The sequence below is a fragment of the Miniopterus natalensis genome, chromosome 12 (assembly GCF_054644295.1).
Source record: "Miniopterus natalensis isolate mMinNat1 chromosome 12, mMinNat1.hap1, whole genome shotgun sequence".
Classification (NCBI taxonomy): Eukaryota; Metazoa; Chordata; class Mammalia; order Chiroptera; family Miniopteridae; genus Miniopterus; species Miniopterus natalensis.
In genome coordinates, this window is record NC_142092.1 from 68,741,466 (window position 1) to 68,765,693 (window position 24,228).

The 24,228-nt window shown below is 56.7% G+C and overlaps 1 protein-coding gene across 2 annotated transcripts in view; it reads right to left on the minus strand.

Annotated features, from left to right (window-relative positions):
- Positions 1–24,228, minus strand: part of NIBAN2 (niban apoptosis regulator 2) — a 47,747-nt gene that overhangs the window by 9,038 nt on the left and 14,481 nt on the right. For both annotated transcript variants that reach the window (XM_087822931.1, XM_087822930.1), the window contains exons 2-5: positions 10,490–10,620; positions 6,520–6,648; positions 4,710–4,815; positions 3,361–3,528 (exon numbers count right to left, since the gene is read on the minus strand). In XM_087822931.1, coding sequence (XP_087679057.1) covers positions 3,361–3,528; positions 4,710–4,815; positions 6,520–6,648; positions 10,490–10,620 — 534 coding nt within the window. The remainder of the gene's footprint in view (positions 1–3,360; positions 3,529–4,709; positions 4,816–6,519; positions 6,649–10,489; positions 10,621–24,228) is intronic.

Here is a 24,228-nt window from a genome sequence, read left to right on the forward strand (position 1 = left end):
TCCTAGACTGGCAGCTGCAGGAACTTGGCATCAGAAGGAGTGACTGGATCAGAGCAGGAGGGTTCTAGCCGGAGCACCATGCAGAGCCTGGGGTGGGTGCTGCCCACCTGGGCCAGGAGAGAGCCCACCCCCGCGGGTTCGCAAAAGGGGCACAGTCTCCCAGACACCAGGTTTTGCCTAAAAACTCCAGGCTCTGTATTATACGCAGCCTCTCCCACGTCAGGGCATTTATATTCTTGAAGCAGCAGCCAGCTGTGCAGGTGGCAGGAAGGTGAGGCAGAGGCCGGGGCGGCGGGAAGGAGGCTGCCAGTGTTCCCGGCCCTGGCTCTGGCCAACTAGACCCTTACGACGTCTCCAGTCTGCATGCCAAGCCGCCAAGTTTTACAAAAGTGAAGGTCACTGCTCCCACACTACTCCCATGATCCTGGCTGCCGGGGCTGGATTGTGTGTGTGTGTGTCCCAAAAATTCATATGTTGACGCCCTAAGCCCTATCACTTCAGAACAAGGCTGTATTTGGAGACAGGGGCTTAAAGAGGTAATTAAGGTAAAATGAGGTCATTAGTCTGGGCCCTAACCCAGAATGACTGGTGTCCTTATAAAAAGAGGGAATTTGGACTCAGAAAATGTTTGCACACAGAGGGAGGACCATGGGAAGACACAAGGAGAGGCAGCCCTCTGCCAGTCAAGGAGAAAGGCCTCAGAAGAAAACAAACCTGCTGACACCTTGGTTTTGGACTTCCAGCCCCAAGAACTGTGAGAAAATAAATTTCTGCTATTTAAGCCTCAGTCTGTGGTACTTTGCTACGGCCGCCAGAGCCAACTAAGACACTGGCCCTGGGCTGAGACCTCAAAAGCATCCCCTCCTCTAATCCTGTGAGGAACCGCTGTTCTCAGCCCCACTTTCCCCACTGAGAAAAGAGGCTCAGAGAGGCAGTTACTGGCTCAAGGACACACAGCACCAGGGCTCAGACCCAAGAGCCGCTGACTCTGGCCAGACCTAGAGACTTCCTGCCTGTGGGGTCCTCAGGGTCAGGCTGAGAAAGGAAACTGCATTCCTCAGTCCTGGGCAGCAGACAGGAAGAGGCCTTGACCTCTGACCCCAGCCCACCCTGAGGGCTCAGCTCAGTGCCCCAGCTGCCTCTTGCCACCCCCAGCTGCTCCAGGAACGCAGGATGTTGGGGGGGGGGTGCTGGGATGAGCTGGCGTCCACCCAGCTTGGCCTCCTTCCCCACTCACCCCACCACTTCCTGGCAGCCCCAGAGCCAGAGCCGAGAGAGCAATTCCAGGCTCCACAAATTCCAGGCCCAGCCTCCCAGCTGAAGGAAGCAGACAACTTTCCCACAGTCCTCAGGGTGGAGGAAAGCTGGTCTAAAACTGTCCTGATCAGCTCCAGACACCTTCCTGCAGCAGCTCTCCCGGCCTCCCCTCCTTCCTGAGGCACGAACACCCAAGGGGCTGCCCTCGGCCTCCCAGCTGAACACTCGCTATGTGCCAGGCAGGGGGCCAGGCACTCTACCCAAACCAACTCATTCACTCCTCCCAGCAACCCACACTGTGTACAGGGGACCCGAATGGTGATTCTTCCCCACCTGGTCCTGTCCCCACCCCCACCTGGCCTGGGGTCACCCTGCCAGATCAGCCATTAGCCTCAGAAACCTGGAGAGGGTGGAAGTGGGCCAGGCTGGAGGGGAGGGAGAGGAGGGAGGAAGAAGGGAGGAGCAGGGAGGGTGCCCAGGCCAGGAGCCAGAGCCCAGATGGCCTCCACCCAGTCCTGGCCCTGCAGCCCCGGGGGACCCGGGAACAGGAGGCCCTTTGTGGGCGACGGGGCCAGCCCAGGTGGCAGGGGTTGGCCTGGCAGATTCCAGACAGGGCAGAGGCGGCTCTGGAGAGTTGAGAGGACAAGTGGGGTGAGCTGAGGCACCGCGACTGCCACCTCCAGGCGTGGGTGCCCACACGGTCTATCCACCTCTGTGTGGAGCCAGGCTGGCAGGCTGGGCAGGGGCAGGCGCAGCTCCCCCCCTCTGCTGCCCCAAGGCCAGGCCACTAGGAAGGCCATTTGGGGTCCAGGATAGGGTTGGCCCTCCCTCAAAATAGTCACAAGCCTTTTGATCAAATTCCTTAGAGTCCTATAAGGCACTCCTGACCACAGTGTGCCCTGCAACCCAATTTCAGATCAACCTGTCCCCAATTCAGGGCCTCCTCTAAACTGCTCCCACCTCTGGGCCTCCCCTCATGCAGCGACTACCTCTGTCTAGAACTCTCCTCCCTCTGCTGAAGGCTGATTCATCCTTCAACTGATCCGTCGCCCCCTCACAGAGCAGCCCTGATCCACCCTCCCCATGCATTGGATCAGTACCCCCCCAGTACAGTCACACCCTCAAGCCTCCCCAGGCAGCTCCCTCCCCAGCACCCAGCACAGCTGTGATTCATCACCCCTGGTACCCTCACCTATTTCACATCTGTCTCCCCACCGGGCTCCCAGCCGCTCGGGGTGCCAGAAGCACATCTCCCTCCCTTGCTGCATCCTCAGCACCCAGACACAAAAAGTGTTTGTTGAATGAATGAGTGAACTAGAAGAGACCTCATAAGTTCACAGATGAGAACACTGAGGCCCTGAGGGAGGAAGTAAACTTCCTAGAGTACCTAGGGTCAGTGGAAGGGGAAAAATGATATAACAAAAAAGATTTTTTACAAGCATTGAGTGTATTCTCATTGTAAATCCTCACACAACCCTCAGACAAGGGGGGGATTCTATGCCCATTTTCAGAGGCTCCCAGAGGTAAGTCAGTCTCCTAAGGTCTTGCTGCTAGAAAATGGCAGAATCAGGATGGTGATTCTGCAATCCAGGGTCCAAGAGCATAGCAATCACGCCCCTCTGAGAACAGTGTCCTGATTTTTTTCTGAGCAACACAGAATTTTTTTTGTTTTGTTTTGGTTTATTTTAAAGCCTCACCCGAGGATATATGTTTATTGATTTGAGAGAGAGAGGAAGGGAGAGAGAGAAAGAAACATCAATGCGAGAGAGAAACATCGATCGGTTGTCTCCCGTACTCACCCCGACCAGGAATCAAACTCACAACCTAGGTATGTGCCCTGACTGGAAATTGAGCCCGAAACCTTTTGGTGTACAGGACAAGGCTCCAACCAACTGAGCCACTGGCCAGGGCAACAGAGGATTGTTTTCATCAAGGAAAAAAGTTAAGGGCAGCATCACTGTCGTTTCTCACAAGCCCGGAAGGAAAAGAGAATAGCTCGTAGAGCAGGGTTGCCACACCACACTCAGCCAGTAGGTGTCGCCATTCAGCACAAACCAAGGTGCTGCCCCTCACCCCCAGGGCCGGGGCCTGAAAGCCACTCACCGTTGTTGCAGTGCCGGATGCAGTCCTGCATGACAGCCTGCCACTTCTCCTGCTCGGCTTCCGTCATCATGCAGAAGTAGTAGTGACGTGCAGAAGGATGCCAGAGGATGAGTGGGAACTGCGTGGGGCACTTAAGGATGGGTGCAGTGCCTGATTTTGATGTGATCCCTGTGGAGACAGTGCCCTCTGAGGAGCTGCCCTCTGCAGTTTCCCTGGACCCCAACCTGAGGGGCAGGCTCAGGCCCAGAGAAGGTCGGCCTGTCCTGGGGTCACTGGCAAGTCAGTTGGGAGGCAGCATCCTTTCCTGCTGCGTCCTTCACAGCCTGACTAAAGGGGCCCCGACATCTGTTTAGACCCATTTTTTTAGAGCTGGTAATGCATCCACCCCTCTTGGGGAAGGTTCTAAACTCTGTGTGGAAGGCACAAATAACACAAGGTCAGAGCCCTCAGGTGCAAAAGCCAAGCATTACCTTCTTGGGTTTCCCTTCAAATTTTAGCTACAGAGGCCAAAGTGTGGTTTAAATGTCCAAGGGGGTAGGGAGGCCTGGGAGTGGGGAATAAAAATAATAAAAGGGCATTTTTCTCTCTCTATTTTGTCTGCGTGGATTTTCAAGATCCAGTGAGATAATGGTCCTGGGCTGGTGTTAATTATAAAACAATGCCGGTTCTTCTTTGCGCCCTGGCTCTGTCTGTGTCCCTGGCTGGGCTTGGCGCACGCAGACCTCATGGGGTCCACACAACACCCCAAGGTCAGTCCTCTCAGTGCTGTGTTGCCCAAAAAGACACAGAAAAACAAAACCAGAGTGCAGGCTGGAATCCAGGAATGCCGACTCCAGCTGAGCCCTTGGCCACACGGGGAGCTTCAGTCCCAAGTCCCATCTAGGGGAACATGCTGCCCCCCAGGCCAGCATCTCCCCCTCTTTAGTTCCCTGGGATCATCTGAGGGGCAGGTATGCTCCTGTGAGGCTTCTGGGAGTCTGTGACAAGGTGGGGTGGACAGGAGGCCGAGAATAACTCCTCGAAAACGCAGCACTGACTCAGCAGTTTACAAAGCAGGGTCACCTGGGTCATCATCTCCCGGGAGTCTCTCAAGGACTCAGGGAAGGGGCAGGATAGAGAGCGAGGTCCCCAGTGCACAGCTGTGATCATAGGTTTCAGGAAGCAGGGACTCAGGTGGGGCCCACACGGGTGCAGTCAGGCCTCCTCTGGGGGCTCAGTTCATGCTGGGCACCTGCCGGCAGCTCTAGGCCCAGATGGTCTTTCTGCAAACGTGGGGCCTGGAGCTGATCAGGCCGCCAAATCCCCGGGCCTGTGCAGGGCATTTCGGCCTGGGGTGGGTGCTCTTTTACCTGGTAAGGAGTTGCCAACCAGCTCCAGGTACTGGTCCACAGAGGTGAGGATTTTGTAGCCTGCGCTGTTGATGACAGCCCGGGGTGGGACCTGCCGCTCATAGGCCTGAAGAGAGGGCAAGAGAGATGGTCCCTGGGGGTTACAGGTAATGACCAAGCCAAATCCCATCTCCAGCTCTGGCTCCAGGACCCCTACTCAGGGTTGCCCGGTGTTGCCCAAGGCAGGAGGAGAAGAGGGGAAGGAGGAAAGGGAGGAGGCAGGGGAGTCTGACCAACACGGTGACTAGAGTCAACATGGTATAGTGACCTGAACCCGGGCTCTGGGCTCAAATCCTGGCTCGGCTGAGTACTGTCTGTGTGATGCCGAGGATAAGGTTCCTCCACCACCTGTGCTTCGGTTTCTTCACCCATGAAACCAGGGTAACTGGCCCCTCGCTGAGTGGATATCCACCGAAAATGATTAGCACAGCGCCTGGCACAGGCGGCCAGTAGGCATGCTGAGGCTGTTATCGTCACGACTGCCACTGCGGCCTCTGTTATCAGCAGGGACCAGGAGCCACGTGTTCCTTACATGCCGGGCACTGTGCTGCGGGCACTGCGGGCTTCATTTCACAGAATTCGCACAATCCAGCCGGTGGGTGCCATGATTAGCCACAAGTTCACACAGCTGGTAAGTAGGGGCCTAGGACACAAACCTGGACCGTCGGCCTCCAGAGCCCAGGGTCTCTGACCATCACCCTGAACTGTCCACCAGCTCCCTAGGTTCCGAGCACCACATGAGTCCCCCACAGAGAAGAGTTAGGTCCCGCCACTGCTTTCCTTCACCAGTGGGGGCAACTGGTTCTGCCGCAGTAGCTCATACAGCAGAGTTGCCATGCCGCACCCTGCCACTAGGTGTCACTACTCAACACATTTCCCGAGAGAGGCTCCAGCCTCTGGGGTGCTTGCTGATTATTGGCCAACGGTGGTCCCAGATCATCAAAAGCCTCAACAGCACCCGAGAACTTGTTAGAAATGCAAATTGTTGCCACCACCCCAGACCCAGATCAAACTGGGGCAAGACCAGCTACCTGATTTTTAAAACAAGCTTTCCGGGTCATTCTGAGGGAATTCAATCAATTTGAGAACCACGGCCCCGGGGCCACAGGGCTCCTGACTGTTACTCTAACACTGGTTTGCCCTGAAACAGGGCTCCAGCCTGTCCTCCTGGCAGCCCTGGAGAAATGTCTAGTAGAAGAAATTGGGTCTGTGTCTCAACCAGGTGGAGCTTCCTCAAGGGCCCAAGGCAAACACTCAGCAGGACACATCCCCTCCCCCCCACACACAGGGCAGGGAAGTGGGAGGGGGAATCAGGAAGGAAAAGATAGGACCACCACCCAGGGACAAGCTGCTGAAGAGCAAGGGTGGAAGGGGTCAGAGGAGCTGAGTGGCAGGAAGCCCAGCCAGCGAGGAGGCTGGGTGGAAATGGAGAGATTTGGAAGGACTCGAGAGAGACTCGGGTAGGAGCCAGTTAGTTGGTCATGGGGATCCAGAGAGCTGGGTGCCTGGATGGACGAAATTTAGGGAGTGCGTCCTGAGCAAGCAAGGATGGGGAGGTGGGAAGGGGTGGGGGAGGTGCTGAAGTTCTGCTTTGGCCCTGGTGACGGGGACGGGGTGCTGGATGGCAGGCTGAGGGTGCAGGTCTGAGGTCTCAGATTTAGGAGTCGGGGGCTGGCCGTGATAACTGCGGTGACGGAGGACAGCTGGGGGGAGCCATGGGGAAGGGGAAGGTCTGCTGGGCGGGGGGAAGCCAGTGGGGTGGCGGCCTCACCACTTTGTTCTCGTAGAGGATCAGCCCGTAGTTGTGGGGCACGAGGCTGAAGCGGTTCCTCCACTTCTTGTTGTCTTCTTGGTACTGGAAGAGGTTCCCCGAGAAGATGATGCGCTCATCCAGGGGCACCTGTGGGAGGGAGGAGGGCGGGGAGTGAGACCAGCGAGGCAGGGGGCCTCTGACAAGGGGACAGCCTGGCCTGCGGTGCCTGTGTGCTCACCCACGAAGGCCTCCGAGGCAGGGCTTCGTCTCACCCACGTGGCAAATGAGAAAAGTGATGCTCAGGGCAGTGAGGGGTCCAGGAGGAGCAGTGATGCCAGGACTTGAACCCAGGCCACGCACCACAGTTCAGAACCCAGGGAGGACCCCACTCTGTGCATGGCAGTCACGGTTACCTCGGGACAGGTGTGGGACTTTCTCTGTAGGGCAATCCCGCCAGCAGAGGGGACATGCCCACGGGCCAGGCCGGTGATGGCCCCAGTACCTGAGCAAGTCTCTTCCCAGCCTGGGCCTCAGTTTCTCCTTGGGGCAACAAACACTTGACCAAGGTGGCCCCAGAGAGCCTCCCCAGCTAACAGCTGATGGATGGTCTCCGTGACACTGGGTGGCGCTGCAGGGGACCTCAGTCTGGAGAGCTCGATGTCTGACCGGTGTCCTGACAGCCAGTATGAGCAACAGAAACGCCTACCTCCCTGCAAGGCCCTAACTTCAACTCCACCTCTGACTCAGTGTGACTTCAGGATGTCACATCACCTCTTTGAGCCTCAGCTTCCTCTTCTGTAAAATGGGACAGTGACAGCACTGACTTCATCGAGGGCTCTGTGAGATGACGTGTGCAAAGATCGCGCAGGCGGCGGGCACCTGGCGGTCAATGCCTGCAGCTCACAATACCAGGAGCCACGGTGACCCCTGTTGGGGTTACTCAGTCTGTGTCAGTCCCCAGGCTCTACCACTGACTTATTTGGGGAGGAGGAGGGGTGGCCCTTCTGAGAGAGTCCTTCCAGAGCAGATCAGCACCAGAAGCTTCCGGAAAGGAGTCACAGGCCACCAGGGAACAGGCTCACTCCTGGAGGGGAGGAGCTCAGGGAGCCCAGGGTTCCTCACTTTCTGGACAGCTCCGATCTGTTCTACAAATATGGTGCCTTTTGCAAAAGAGACCTGGGTGCCACTTGTATGGAGTAATGGGAGAAAGCTTTATTTCAGAGGTGCCTAACCCTGCCTAGCTTCCTTGCTCTGCTTCTAGGCAGCCCTGCAGCTGCAGTGAGGGGTGAGGGCCCCTCCCAAGCCGCCCCCAGGCCCCTCTCTTCACACGCAGCCCCTTCCCAGCAGCCTCCCTGCTACTCTTCACGGGGAAATGCCAAAACACTCTTGGAAAATGCGGGCCCATTGTACTTAAACAATAGGACCCTGCAGACTGCTTCCTACCCAGGGGTAAAAATATTTACAGGAAAAGAAAATGATTCCCCTACCCCCTCACCCCCCCACACAGCGGCTTGGCCCAGGTCGCAGGCTGCTGGGCAGTGGCCTATATTTAGACCAGGGCCTACCCTCACCCCACCACCAATGCCCAGGTTTTCTAGGAAGAGAGCAGAGAGGGCTCTCCGCACGCACTGCTGCTGGGGCTCCCCCGGCCTGCTAAGGGCAGGAGGCGTGACTCAGGGGCAGTGGGAGGCTGTGGCTAAGGGCAGGCCTTCCCAGGCCCAGTTGGGGCTCAGAACCCCGCTCCCCAGGTCCTGGGCAGCCCATAATGGGTGGTTGGTTGTGGGTTTGGGTTTTATTTTTAAGACTTTCAAATGGCAGAGTTGTGTTTCTATTGGAAGGTCTGCAGGAAATGAAACAGAACTGACAGCCCAGGCAAAATATTTTGGATTCTGCAAAGCTCTCCAATACCACGGTGGGAATCTTTGGTGGGTGGTGAATGGTTAGCACACAGGCCCCAGCTCCAACAGCCCGGGTTCCAGTCCCAGCTCCACCGCCCATGCCAGCAACTGGACCTCTCCAAGCCTCAGGGTCCACAGCTGTGACGTGGACACAATCATAACTCCTCAGACAACGGAATCGTGCCAGCTAACAAACGTGCCGGCTTAAACTATTTTTTTTATTATTTGTTTTTATTATTAATATTACTATTTTTATTGTAGTATTATTTTTTGTTTCTTATAAAAACAATTGATGTGACTATGATGATGATTAATATTATTTCTATTATTATATTACTATCACGACTTAACATCATGATGGCCAATTTCCTGAGTGGCAAAATGGGACCAAACATCCCTGCTTTTCAGGGAGTAAAGATGGTTTCTTTTACTCTTCTTGCTTACATGTTAATTCTGTTTTCCTGCAATGAATATGCACCCTCACGAGTGCTCAAGGCACTTCTCATGCGGAGTAAAAGCCTAGTGCTATCAGCTAGCCCCCACTTCCATCCTGGGTTACTGGGACCTGGCTTGAGTCCTGCCCCCACCATCCTGGGGAAGCCATTTAAAGACTCAGCTCTGGGCCTTTGCACATGCCACTGCCTCAGTCTGATATTCCTCCTCCCATCAGGTCCTCAGCTGAGATGGCCCTTCTTCCAGGAAGCCCTCGGTGTCCACCCAGATGAGACTAGATGCCCACTGTCTGAGTTCACCCTGTCATCTCCTTCGTAGCACCCACTTGACTGTGTAAACAGCTGTTTACTGTCTGTCTCCCGGAGGGTCTCCAGAGCCAGCAAGGGCAGCATGGCCCCAGCACCTGACCTGACACTGTCCCGGACAAGGGGACTGCCTGTCTCTCAGGGAGATCCTCAGTCTCATCAGCAGCTCTCCCCCCCCCCTGAGCTAACACCTCCAGCCTCCAGCTGTTCCTCCTGCTGAGAAGACACCAAAGGGTAATAAATCCTCAAAGCCAGGTTCAAGTGACACCAGCTCCTGCCCCTTTGGCCTCAGGGTAAACAGGCACATTTTCAGTCACTTGGTTTGGGGGAGGATGGCAGTGGAATGAAATAAATATAAAAACCCCAGTGTCAGGCCTTCTTAGCCATTTCTGTCCTCTCTGCCGCCTCCCCTGTCGCCCCCGTGCCTGTCTGCACCACCACAACCTATGGCCTGTGCCTAAGCCCATGAAATCCCCACCCCTCCACGGAGCTGCTCTGACTCCTCTGGCCCACGACTCCTCTGTCTGAATGCCATTTCACACAGAGAAACTGAGGCTCAACAAGGGGAAGCCACATGTCTGAGGTTACCCAGCAGGCCAGGGCTCACATCCCATCTGCGCCCCAACCACACGCTATTTATCTTCTCACTGCATCCTCACCACAGCCCTATGCAGGAGGTACCCATTTGTCAGATGAGGAGACTGAGCCTTGAGGGCTGAACCAACTGAGAGAATTTGAACCCAGGTCCTCCTGCATTCTTTCCTACCAGACCACAGGGTTCCAGCCTCTACCCCTCCTCTATGACACTGGCCCCAGCATCTCAAAGGGAGCTTGCAGTCCCTCACTGGACAAATACTTACTGGGCAAACATAGCCCTACTACTAACAAGGGGATAATAACAGGACAGTGGTCATGACAGTGTCAGCCAGCACTCAGCAACACCTTCCCTGCTCCAGGCACCCGCTGGCTCGACTCCAACCCCTACAGCCATCCTGTGCAGCAGGTGTGCAGATCCCATTTTACGGAGGAGTAAACTGAGGCTCCAGGGGGTGGGGTTATTTGCTCCTGGGCACACAGACAGTAAGAGAAGGATCTGGCTGGACCAGGCCTGTGTGTGCAGGAAGGGCAGAGCCGGGGGTAGTCACCCGCAGTGATAAAGGGGCCTGGACAACACCACCAGGTCACCTGCCCGTTCAGAAGCTGGTGTGGCCCTTAGAGACCATCATGGCAACAATGGGAAACGGAGGCCCGGAGGAGGCAGTCACCTGCTCGAGACCATGGGGAGCGGATGTCAGAGCCCCACCAGAATCCGCCCCGCGCCCGGCCCCTCACCTTCCGCGAGAGCAGCTGGGCCTGCGGCGCCCCGGTGCCCTCGATCTCGTGGCGCATGCTGTTGAAGAGGGCGACGCCATACTGGTCCTCATAGTAACGAAGGAACTCCGTCAGGATCTTTCCAGTTTTCTCTGAAAGGGGAGGACAAACAGGAACATGAGGTCACCGTGCTATTTGCACGCAGCGACCCTGCCCGAGGGAGGGGCGTCCACAACGCCCCAAATTCCCGCTTGTGAAAGTGTTTGCTCTCGAGGCATTGCTTTTCTGGGCGGGACTGTTTCCTGCACACACCGGGGTGAGCCTCGGGGCAGTCACCCCAGGCAGAGAAACTACAAGCAAGTGGGGGGCTAGTGAAAAGACTCAGCCTCAGCAGCCACCACACAAATGCGGGCGGGACCCATCAGACCAGGGTGCGGATGGGCAGGCACCTGACCCGGCTGCGGGGCTGGAAGCGGGACGGCCTCTGTGGCACAATCATAAGGGTGCAAGTGAGAAGAACGAGGGGGGTCGACAGGTATGTGCACCAACAGAGGGAAGGGGACCGCACTTTGTCACATAAAGTTACAGAATCGCGTCGAGTACCATCTCCTTTGGAGTCAGCCCTGCCTGTGCGTGTGACATTCCTGGAGACGCGGGAAGGGGTGGGAAGGCCACACCCCAGAACCTGGAGATGGGACCTCTGGGTGTGGGACTGGGGCGCGCAGAGTCCATTCCATTTTCTGCTTTACTCACTTTTACAGCATTTAATTATTTTACAAGCATGATTCTTTTCCCAGTAAAAAATAAATATTCTAAAAGTGATACATCTACCAAGTTAACAGCCTTTATGCTCGCACTGGCCGTTTGCTTCTCTCTTCTTGCTCAAACAGAAGGCGGCTGACGTGACACTGCCCCTCCCACAGGGCTGGTCTCTGGACACAGTGGGCACCTGGCTGGGGCAGCATTTCATCTAATCCTCTCGCTAGCTCTCTGAGGCAGGGCTGGGTCACCCCATTTTACAGAAGAGGAAACTGAGACGCAGAGAGGTTAAGTCTTTGGCACAAGGTCACACAGCTAGCAGGCGGTGCAGCTGGGACATAGTTCTGGGGCCCAGCCAGGTGGTGACCATGGTGGCCAGCGAGGAAAGCTAAAACCACATGCCACCCCCCCCACCTGAGGTCTCAGGCAAACCACGCCCTCCGCTACCTCTGAAGGAAGCTCAGCCCATGGGACCTCTCCACAGGCCTGTGCGCCCCCCTCCTGGAGTGAGATCCTGTGTCAGGATTCCGTTTTGGGGGGAGGACAAGGAGAACAAATGAGGAATTTGCTTTGAATGTCTATTTTTTAAAAACCATAAACAACCAGACCTTTCTCAAAGACCATGGGAATTTTTTTGAAAATGATGAGGCAAGATGGGGTTGGGGGAGAGAGATGAGGTAATGAATTGGGGCCAAATAGAGAAAATAGGACCCTAGCCGACAATCACGTTGCTAAATCATGTAATCATCATCATAATCGTTACCACTGCTTGTGACCCCGAGCCGGGGTAGGCAAGGTTTACACGCATGATCCCGGAGAATCTTCAGGAAAACCCTGAGGAGTCAGCGCTGTTGTTTCCCCATTTTAGGCATGAGGAGGCTCATGGTCCCAGAACAGGAGAGCACAGTTCTCGGTCGTCAGCCCCCACAACCCTGGTCTGGGGTTTATCCCAGGCAGCCTGACCCGGCGGGCACGCTCCCAGCGTGCGGGATGGGTGGGCGTGGGCCCTCCGCCCTTGAGGGTCCTTCAGCCACGGCTCTGGGAGGCTGAGGCAGCCCAGATGGAGCATTATTTCCGGAAGGGCAGGAGTCTGCCCTGACCTCGGGGAGCCAGGTCCAGGAGGAAGCTGAACCAGGTCTCAGCTGCCGGGTCAGCGAGGGCCAGACATCTCCAGGCCGGGTTCAGAAGGCTAGACGGGGGAAGGACAGGAAGGGCGAGGCCGGCCAGGTGAAGGCCCAGCCATCATCCCATCGAGGAGGCTGTGGGTTGGAGAGGAAGCCAGCAGAGGCCGAGGATGTGACAGCCAGAACGAGGTGACCCAGACAGAGCCAGGAGCAAAAATGAGGCTGACAGACCTGGAACTTTGGGCCGAGAGCGGCCAGGGCACGCTGGGAGGCGAGGACATTCATGCCAGGCCTCTCCTGGTGTCGCAGGGCAGCCGTGGGCGAGGGTCCAGGGGTGAAGGGCAAGAGGACTGGGGAGGAGTCGCCAGGCAGAGGGTGGGGAGGGGAGAGGGTACCAGCAGAAACTTGGGGGGTCGCACTCAATGTAGCAGGAAAAGAGGAGGCAGCCCATGCACCCTGTACCCCCAAAGAGACTGCAGCAGCCCCAGCCCAACAGCAACTCCAGGCACGCCTTGTACCCGAATTCAAGAGCTGTCCAGAGCTGGCCTGCTTTTAGATAAACCCGTTGCTACCTAAAATTCCAGAACCAAACAGATTGAAGACCACGGGGTCTCTCACCACCCAGCCCTGTTCTCCCAACTCTGGAGCCAAATAGATGGGGATGCTCCTGTCTAAGGATCCACCGCAACCCCGGGGGGCCTGGAGCCCTTCTGGCCACCGCTGGATCCCTCTAGCTTGCCCCTGGGGCCCGGCACAGGCAGGCACTGAGGAAGGGGGCGTCCATTCGCCGAATGGTTCCTGAGTGCCTGCTCCGCACCAGGCCCGCCGGACAGGCGAAGGCCGGGTCAGGGTGGTGGCGATGGCAGTCCCCGAAGGGTTCTGACTAAGAGCAGGCATCGCAAGGGAGCTGGGCGCTCGCCGGCTTGGCAGCAAAGGGAGCACTGGGAAGGGAAGGCTGGGGGGGACAGGGCGCAGTGGCTTCTTGGCAGAGGTAGCACCGAGCACATTCTTGAGAAATGTCCTAAGAGAGCTTGGGAGGAGCTGCCACGTGCTTGATACAAAGGAAGTGCCACAGGAAGGCAGGAGGGGAAGGGGTCCAGCCCCCTCCAAGGACAAAGAGCGGGCAGGGGACAAGTCCTGGACAGGGTCTCCCTCTCTGGCCAGATGCTGCTGGGGGAGGACCCAGGCACCCCCCTTCCTATAAGTGCTACTCAGCACCCCACTTTCCCCTCCCTGCAGGGCTATGTCCCAGGAACTGCCACGGGGATTTTACAACTTGAATCCCCACTGTGGCGTCCCCGCCTGGGTGTCTGTGGGTGGTCCCCGGGGCCTCAGGCACCTTTCTCCTCCACACCTGCCCACATCAGCTCGCCTTACTTCCTCACACAGCTTCTGGACACCACACACCGTGGATCTGGGGTCTCCAAGTCCCCCACACCATGAAGGGGACTCAGCCAGAGAGGGTGAGGGGCTCACCTGAGGTCACACAGTCAGACTGAGGCCCTCAGGGTTCAAGCTGGTCCTGGCTCTGTTCACAGGGCAGAAAGGAAGCCGGCCGTGGCCCCATCTCCAGAAGCAGGGCCAACCCAGGGGTCCTGGGCCCCAGAACTGGGAGACCCTGGCTAGTTGTAGGCATCCGGTTGCTGCTGGGAGCTAGAGATGCTGGGGCAGAGCCGGCTGAGGGTGTGTGGCGGCCTCGCCAACCTCCCACATGGCCTCGCCCAGCCTTCGTCCCCCCGGCGCTGACTCAGCCCCAGGTGCTGCTGAGGAGGAGGTAGCGGGACCGAGAGTGCCCGCCTCCAGCGCCAGGCTCCCAGGCTCCTGGTGAGGAGCACAGGGTGGGTGTTGGAGTCCCAGCCCTGCCAGCCCCCAGCCCTGCAGCTGCCTAGCTCTCTCAGGCCTCAAGTTCCTCATCTGTAAAATGGGTATAGCAGAATCCACTCGCAGTGCTCTGCAGGTCGAGGATGGCACGTGAAGCGCTCAGTTCAGACCACAACTGTTACCATCAATCATAACAGTGCTCAGCCTGTAACAGTGTGAGAGACTAACATTTTTATTAGCAGGTATAACTTTTATAGTTTGAAAAAATCCAACAAAAACTTTTTTTTAAAAAAGACCCAGGAAAATAATCACAAAATAATAAGAATACGAGTGGGTAAGTCTTCAGCAACGATCGGACAAAGGGAAAGCCCGCGAGGGGAAAGGAATGGCACGAACAGAGGCGAGGGGGCGGGAAGGGCAGGCCGAGTGTGTGCAAGGAGCCCCAGAGCCGCTTCCCCCCAACCTTGGCAGGGCCCCTGGCATAATGTTCTGCCTCCGCTAGTGCCCAGAGCCCATCACTGCCCCCTTTTGTGCCCCTCTACCAGCATGTCCCAGAGAATTCGCAGGGCCCAGCACACACTCAGATTCTTCAAACGGCCCCAGAGGTGAGGAGCCCTCCATTTCACAGGCGTGTGAGCGAAGGGTCATTTCTGTCAGTGAACAAAAACCTAGTGTGCAGCTCCGTGGGTTGTCACAGGAAGCCCGCCTGTGCGGGTCCCGATTCCCTCATCAGCCCAAGAGGGCAGCTAATGAATTCTAGGAGGGGACCTTGCTGTCCCGCCCCACTGTGCTCTGGGACCTCAGGAAGCCACTGCCGACCTGGGGCCTCCATCTCCACCTCATTGCAGTGTGAGGGTAGTGGGCTCATCTGGCTTCAAAGAGGCCACACTTCCCAGGACCCGGGAACCAGGGCAAAACACACACACACACACACACACACACACACACACACGGGGCTTACTGTGGAGTCAAGCCTTTCAGTGAGCTAGCTGAGTGAGGGATCTTGCATCTTAAATCTCTGGATCTTAGGATGGCTCTGCCCCCAGATGCCTGGAACCCTGGCCCCTTTGAGACCATCGAGGGGCTTTCTCACCAGCTGATCCTCCTAACTCTGCCCCCAGAAGCCCCAGAGTTTACCAGGTGTGCTATCCTCTGCAAACATATGCATATTCAGCAGCAAATTCAAACAGATACTGTTATGCCCACTTTACAGATAAAGAAACTGAGGATCAGGGAGAGGGATGATTTACTCAAAGACATACAGCCTGGAAGGGAAAGAGGTGGGCTTCAAACCTTGTCTCACACCAAAGCCTCTTCCTCCCCCTCCTCTCACACTGCAGCACAATGGAATTTCCAAAGCTCTACCTTACTCTTCCTTGCTGCGTCTTTGTCTGGTCCCAAAAGGCAGGTAAAGCAGACTTTACTGTCCCCATTTTACAGATGAGGAAACTGAGGTTCAGAGAGGCAAGTGACTTTCCCAAGGTCAGACCGTTGGCTACACTGTCAGAGCCAGGCCTGAAGTCTAGGGTCTCCATCCCCTATCTGGTCAGAGCTAGCAGGGAACCTTCATACCTACTGGGTCCTTACTTGTCCATCTTCTCTCGGCCTCAATGGTTCTACTTATAAAATGGGCGGGTGGGTCTCTGTTGGCTCAGCTGATCTAAAATCTCAACGACTATCTAATCAGTGTTGTCCTGGTCCCAGGAGCTGACCAGGATGCTGGTCTCAGCTCCTCTGAGCTGCTGGTGAGTCACCTCTGAGTGGGAGCTGTCCACAGCCGCCCCCCCTGCCCAGGGCTGGACAGAAGGATGGGCGGGGGGAGCAGAACTCGGCACCATCTCCTCTGGGTACGCGAGCCCTGGATTCAAGTCCGAGCTCTGCCACCTACTAGCTCTGTGGCTTTGGCCAAGGTACTTCCCCTCTCTGAGCCTGTTTCTGTCTCTGCAAAATGGTACCAGAGTATATGCCTGGTTGGGTTATAAGACCTATGAGCAAAGGAGAGTAAAGCACTTTGCCCTGACAAGGAGAAGGTACATCACAAATGGGGGCTCCTATAAAGTGCTCTTGTCCAAGGTTCTTCTAACCCAGGGAGAAGTCATTGAGATAGAGGCCAAGCAGCCACTGTCCCCTCATCCCCAGGACCAGCCCCAACAGTAGCCAAAGCAGCCGGAAGGACATTAATCTCTGATTTTCCAAACTGACAACGTTGAGGATCATGCTACTTCCTGCACTCAGATAGCAGAGGCCGGGCGAGACCTGGGGAGGCCCCAGGGTGGCCCAAAGTTCCCCAGGGGCTCTAGGGGGTAGAAGATGGGACACTGAGCCCATTGTTCACATAAGGAAACTGAGACTCAGAGAGGAGCGAGTACTTGCTGAACTGAGAATGGGAGGAAGGGGTGCAGGGTCCTTGGAAAATGGACCTAGAGAAGTAATACCCCGGAGAGTCTGGGACGCCAAGCTAAGGACTTTCTTTGCTTTCTCAGGGCCCTCCCAAAGCCAGCACATGCGGCGCCTGAGCTGAATCTTTTACCTGGATCACCCTCCCAAATCCTCAAGTCAACCCCAGGGCAGGTAATGTCATATTGGAGGGCCATTTCAGACAAGGAGACCGACACCACTGAACTGAGCCCCCCCCCCCCCCCCAGTCCCTGGGCTGGGAAGCGGCAGAGGCGCAAGGTCTGCGCCCAGGCCCTGGCCCCCTCTCCTCGCTGACGGTGGGGTGCCAGGGTGAAGAGGAAGCTCTCCAGCTGAGACCACGCCAACCTTGCGCCAACCCTGGGGGCTTCACACTGGTCCCAGCCCTGATTTGGCCTGAGCTGAGGGCACTGTGCCCGAACTGCTCCTGGCTCATCCGGTCCCTCCAGTGGGCTCCAGGGACACCAGGGACACACCTCAGCACCAGGCCCGGCCCAGTTTCAGGGCTGAGAGATTTGCCGACTGAAACCAGGCAGGCAGTACCCTGGAGGGCAGGGCAGGCCCAGAACCTGCCTGCCTGGTTCCCAGGGCACTGGGGAGCAGGACCAGGGTGGGAACGTGGGGGAGACAGCCCAGCACACCAGCCCCACCCACCGCAGAGCCACCCACCCGAGCTGAAGGAACAGCGAAGACAGAGTGGGGCAAGGACTCCATCTCCCTGTGTCTAGAGTTGTTCACACCACCATGGAGAGCAGGGAAAGCTGAGGGTTACAGAGGCGTGGACACTCCCCTAGGGTCACTCGGCATGTCCCTACAGAGCATGGTCAGCCTGCCTGGCCCCCAGGGCCTACCTCAGGGCCTTTCTACACGACGCCCCTATTATGACTGTTAACACATAGTAGCAACAGCTGCTTGTTCCGCTGTCCCCAGTATGGTGCTACACGTTCACGCACATTATTTCATGCATTGTCCCCACTTTACAAAGGAGGACACTGAGACTCAGAGAGGAGAAGTGACTTCTCTAGGGAAAGACAGCTTGTGAAGGACATACTTGCACCCAGAACAGTCGGAGTCTAGCAGGGAAGCAAAGGCTGGCAGATCTATCTCATCTGCCAGCGTCTGGGTGCAGCCCTGGCCTGTGGGTGGCCGTTGTCAGAAAGGCTGACAAGGCTCCTGCTCAGGACCGGTAATCACGGGGGGGGGGGGGGGGGGGGGACCCAGTGGAAGGGGTAATGACAGGCTCCATTGGCCAGCAGGGAAGGGGGTGGGTAGCCTGCCTATGAGAAGAGCCTGAACTAGCAGCTAGAACTCTACAGAGCCTAATCCAGGATGGGGTTGGACACTGCGTGCTCCCCGCAAGGCCAGTCCTTGTCCAGAAGGGGAATAGCACCCAGAGAGAGCAAGGGACTGATCCAGGGTTACCCCATGAGTATTCACTGAAGAAAGGGTGTGCTCAGAGCACCTGTAAGGCAATGCCAGGTCCCTGGGCCCCCACTTGCAGGCCCAAGAGGATTCCCACCCCTCCATGCCCTGCTCCCCAGCACAAGGCCATCAGGGTAAAGTGGGCTTCCTAGCCAGGGACCAGTACAGCTCAGCCCAGGCTGCACCGGTAGTCGCTGTCCCCAGCCAGGCCACTCCCACGTTATGCCTGCCACAACCTCCCTTCCCTCTGATCCTCCCCTGCTCAAAAAGCTTCTATGGCTCCCACTGCCTTTGGGCTGCTGAGTATGCCCCAGGACCCTGAGTGCCTTTCCTTGCCACGGGGTCCTGCACAGGCCGCTCTCCAGGTCAGGAACACTCCCCTCTCCTCTGCTGAGCTCATTCCCCAGCTCGCCACAGCACCCTTCCTTCCCCCAGGAACTTCCCAGGCCGATGGATGCCCCCCCTTACTCCCACAAACCCCCTGTCCATCTCACGGTGGGTCAAAGCATGTTCCCTGTCTGACTCCCCCTGGCAGTACCCCCCACATCTGGGACAAGGCCTGGCGCATAGTAGGAACGGGAAGAAAGCCCAGAGCCCGAGGCCAGAGGCAGTGCTCTGGAGCCAGGGCCGCGCCCCCGCAGGAGACGCCACCCCCACTGAGCAATAAGGCTCCCCACACACACCCTAGAGACTCCTCACCGCAGAAAGGGAGGCTCAAGCCCAACCCAGGGGCCGTGGCTGGGTCCCAGGAATCAGAGAATGTGCACAATGCTGTCCCTTTTCCTCAGGAAGGTGGCTGCCACTGTGAGGTTTCCCTCCCTGCAGGCCTCAGGTGCCCTGAAGGGACCCTCTGCTGGGTCCCCCATTCCTGGTGGCCAGTAATTAATAAGGAAAAACCTCTCCCCATAAATACAGCAGCTTGCAGCACACCAAAGGCCCGGTAATGACCCATCTGACCACGTGCCAGCTCTGTGTGAGGGACATTATGTGGGAGATCACAATGACCAAGAGGACCGAGGTTTCAACATCATCCCAATGGGCCAGGGAAAGAACGAAGGCACAGGGCGGTCCAGGAGCCTGCCTAATGCCACACAGCTGGAAAGGCACAATGCAGGCTGGTGACACCCAGCGCTCGCCACACGGGCCAGCACTCTGCAGGGGCATTTACCAAATTTTGACACCACCCCAGGAGGTGGTACAGGTATCACCCCCATTGAGGAAACAGGCTGTGAGGTCCAGTGACCTGTCCAAGGTCAGCCAGCTGTCAAACGAAGAACACTCCAAACTGGGGCTTGAACCCAGACTCCAGGGCTGTGGGAACAGCAGGAGACAGTCACGCTGGGCACTTTGTAAAGGCCCTCGCTGGCCTCTGATAGCCCAGGAGATCGTGGGATCGCCCATCACCGCATTCTCTGCGACTACCATGGGGCCTGGAAAACTGCAGCCTGCAAACACGTTACATTAGCCCTGGCCAGTGTGGCTCAGTTGATTAGAGCCTTGTCCTGTGCATTGAAAGGGTTGCGGGTTCGATTTCCAGTCGGGGCATTTCTCAGGCTGCAGGTTCAGTCCCTGGTTGGGGCGTGTGCAAGAGGCAATCCATCGATGTTTCTCTCCCACAGAGGTTTCCTCTCTCTCCCTCTCCCTTCCTTTCTCTTTAAAAATCAATCAAAACATAGTTTTTTAAAAAGTTACACTGAATTGAATGCAGGATCCACCAGGATCTCAATCCCACTTCCCTTCCCAGGCCCCACCCTGCCTGTCTCCAACTGACTCAGGTACTTCCCACCACCATGGCCTCACCAGGGCTGAGCCTTCTGGCTGGAACTCCCTTCCCCCTCTTTCCCACAGTTCTAAATCTTAGCCAGACTTTAAGGCCCTACCCAAACATCATCTCTTCCATAGCAATGTTCTGCAGCTGTCATTTGCATATAATTATAATAATAACTGGGGCATGAGCTAATGCATGTAACACTTAGCCCAATGCCAGGCACAGAGGCAGCTCCCTGTGTTAACTAGAGCCAACATTATCTCATTTAACCCACACCCAGGTGTACTGTCAAACCCTTTTTGTAGATGAGGACTCTGAGGCTCAGAGATGTGAAGTGACATCACACAGGTAAAGCAAAATTGGGACGTGAAGCCAAGCCCGCCTGCTCACTGCTCCAGCCCGGCGCCTAGACCGTGCAGTCCACTGGGAGAACTCACAAGTATGTGTTGACTCTGCTGGGACATTCCCCACTCGAAGGCACCTCCTCGGGTCTGATAACAGATCACTGGGCCCAAGGCGGGCCCTCTAAGATCAAATCAAAGCTCTCCATTGGGAAACTGAGGCTGGAGGGATGGCGAAGGAGCAGCCAAGTTCCCACAGCCCTTATCAGTGGCCCAGCTCCTCACGAGAGAAAGAAATCGGTGGGAACTTAGTACCCAGATAGGAAAATGGGCTCTGGGCTTGGGGTCTCTGGCCTGGAGTGCTCTGCCAGAGCCCACCCCCTCCGTCTGGCCAGGCTCAAACGGCACCTCTTCCTCCTCAGGCTCAAACTTCACCTCCTTGGGAACCCCCCCAAGTCCTGTCCCCACAGCCTCCACTACCACAGTCCCCACTTCTCCTTGGCACCCTTCGCAGCAACTACCGTGTCACCTTCAATCGGCTCCCCGCAGACAGAGACCTTGTTCCGCCGTCTCCTGGGCACCCAGCTCGTGCCCGGCCCAGGTGGGTGCTCGGCAAACACATGCTGCGCGAACAGCCCGGGGAAGCTCATCCAGTTTAGATGCCAACCTGGCCGCGCAGGAGGCCGCGTGGGCCTGGGAAGGAGGCTCGGGAGGCAGAGGCCGGGGCCTCCCCAGCACGCAGGCAGCTTCGGGGCAAGGCGGCGGCCAGGGGGAGCTGGCCGCTGGCCGGCTTTCTCACAGGGCGGCCTTTAGAGCTCTTCTCAGTTAGCAAATATTTAACCACCACTGGGCTCGGCGACCAGGGGAGAGTGAGCCCTGAGGAGGGCGGAGGGGGCTGACGGGCAGGCCCAGAGAAATGTCAAAAACAAGGCACACTGGAGACCCTTTGGCACACCAGGGACTGCCCTTTCCTTCACACCTCCAGGCTGCCTGGGGGGAGGAAGTCAATTCCCATCCAGACAGGGGGAAACAAAAGCCCTCTCATCCCCTCCCACCCCCCCTCTGCCTGGCAGCAGCCCCAAGCCCACAGCCTACAGTTGGCGGCTTGTTCTGGAGCCTAGAACCCAGGCGTCCCTGCCCTCTGGGAGCACAGACCCAAGCTGGGAAGGGTGAAGAAGGGGTGCCAAGGCCCCCCTGCAGTGTCCCCCGCCCAGAACAGGACCAGCCTCCCCACACTTCCCCTGGGGCCAGCACTGTGCCTGCCACGGAGGGCACCACTTCTGTTCCCAGGAGCACGTCTTGGGTTGGCTCTCAAGGTTGGTGTCCTGAATCATGCCACCCTCCAGGCCAATGGAATCATGAAGAAAGGATTAAGGGGGGGGTAAAAGGCAGCTGGAGACCCCCAGAGCTGCAAGATGCCGCGGGAGGACCAGCCACTTTGCACTGTGCACCCCTGCTCAGCTTGCCCCCAGGAGAGCCCTGGCTGGGGAGCCAGGCAGACACAGGGCACATCCCAGCTCAGTGCTCCGGTGTGCTCACCTCTGAGCCTCAGGGTTCCCTATGCACTAGCTTCTCCCTCATACGGTTGCTGTCATCAGGATGGGCACAGAGGCAGCTGATCTTTGCTAATGGAAGTTTTTCTGTGGTGTGTTTCATGCCAATTAATGGGGACCAGCAAAGAACCAGAGCAGCAGCTACATGCTTGGGGTTCAATCCTTCTGGGCCCCCGAAGGTTAATTAATCAGAAAGGGAAAATGGAGAGAGAAATGTCAATGAAGATCCTGAAAACAAACACCCACCAAACCGCATGCCATCGCATGCCACCAAACTTCACACAACCAGACCTCAGCCGACCAAAGGCCATCTGCTCGTGGTGCTGCAGGTAGGCAGTTCCTTGTCTCTCTGAGCCTTCACTTCCCACAGGTAGACAAGGCCAAGGGAGAGGCTAGATGTGAAGGTGCTCTGAACTGGCGAGGGCAGAACCATGTGTGTCTTGCTCTCCTGGTATCTTATATTTATACCTTTTTTTTTTCTTATCACATTGACTAAGACATCCACATCAGTGAAGATCCTCTAGGGTTTCAACATCAGTCTTGCTCAGTACGTGATGAATGATTCTTTAAAGAGCTGATTACGAGGTAGGAGCTACTAAGAAAAAGAAGGGAAGACTTAGCTCTTCTCCCCAAACCAAAGAGTTGGATAATTCCCTAGGAAAATAGATGCTGGGAAAGCCCAGCCATAGCAGGCCGAAGCCGAACTGGAGGCTGTTCTTAAGTGACTTACCAAAGACAGATAAAACTCCAGAGAGGGCTTGCTATCTAAGATGCCCAGTGTCGGACAGGGGGCCCTATGAGGTAGAGAGCTCCCCATCACTGGAGGTGTGCAAGCAGAGGATAATGGCCAATTGGCAAGGAGGCTGCAGAGAAGACTCTGTCCCAGAAGGGAGATTAACAGTAAAAACACAAATTCTGGGACCAGTAGACTTGGCTCTGCTACTGATCATGACTTCCCAAGCCTCAGTTTCTTCATCTATAAAATGGGGGGGGGATTGTACACACCTCAAAAAGCTGCCGTGAGGACTAAATAAGACAAAGTGTGAGAAGTGTTCGGCACTCTGCCTGACTGTTGGTAAGAGCCCAATAAATGCCAGCCGCTGTTTTAATAAGAACCAATCACTAATAAATGCCAGTTACCATGGCCCAGCTCCAACAGAGAGGGGCTGAACAGAGACACAGCCCCCCACGTTTCACTAGCCAAGTGCGCTCTGCCTCCAACATCCTTTCACTGAGTCCAAGCTTCACACACACACACACACACACACCCCTGCCTGCACTGCTGGCTCCCTGGGTCCTGATGGCAAGTGAGCTGGGGGCAGGGGAAGGGCTCCTGCCTTCTCAAAGCCAGGGAGGGAGAGGCCAAGGGGGAGGGAGAGGGAGGGAGATGAGCCAATATGAAAATTCACTATGTGTTTGCTGCTGGGCCAGAGGAAACCCAATCTGGTGCTGGAATGCCAGGGGCCTGGAGCATGGTGAGGCTTTATGCAGATAGAAGATGAAAAGTTTATTCAAATAATAAGACTTCTGCGGCCACCCTCTGAGCCAGCAGAGGATGCAGGTGCCCCACCCTTGGGTCACCAGCTGCAGGTCTCCTCAGGCTCCAGAGGGGACCAGAAGGGGAGGTACCAGAAACATCCCCTTGGAGGCCCTGCCAGCCGCACATTCCTTGTTCCAGGTGCCTGCATGACCCCTGTCTGTGCTCCATGGAAAGCACCTCTTAGCCAACAGGCCCAAGTTCTGTGCCTGCTTCCCGGGGGGTCCTTTGTGGGTGAGTGGGGCCAGGCTCATCTCCCCTGGAAGGAATGCAGATTCCAGGTGCAGACTCCAGGCAGTGATGCAGGGTTAAGAGTGCTGGGCTCCGAGTCTGGGTGCTGACTACCATGGGATGACCTTGGGCAAGTCCCTCACACTTCATGGCTCTCTATCTCCTCGTGTGTCCAGTGAAGGGGCTGGACTCCATTGCACTGGATCCTCAAGGCCATGACACCTTCAGACTGTGACAGAAGACAGTGTTCCCTCCCCAACTCAGGACCATATGGGCAGGCCCAGAGGAGCCCGCCAGTCAGGCTTGATCAAATTGCTCCAAGTTCCACCTGTCGACCTGGGGTACGAAAGCACTGTCCCTGACAGCCACCCTCCATTCAAGTCAGAACCCCAGTTAGTCATCAGCAACGTTGCTTTAATAATTAATTGGTTAGTGTCTGTTTCCCCCACGAGGGCAGGGACGGTCTGTCTCATTCATGATATATCCCCAGCACCTAACATATAAATATGTGTCCCCAACTGCGAGATTATACCAGAGAGCCTCCATTCGGTCTCCCAGGGATCTTAAGGCACAGGGAGAGGATGGGGTTTTCACAAAGGCCAGCTCAGGCCTGGGGACAGACCCGTCCCCACCCTAGGGGCGCCGTCAGCCAGGGGCTCTCCAATCCCGATAGGGTGCTTCCTGTACAGTTGGGGCCAGGCCAGCTCAGGGTCACACACATCAGCAGCAGGAAAGGTCACCACCCCATCACACAAACCAAGCTGTCACCTAAGCTCGGATCCTCAGTTT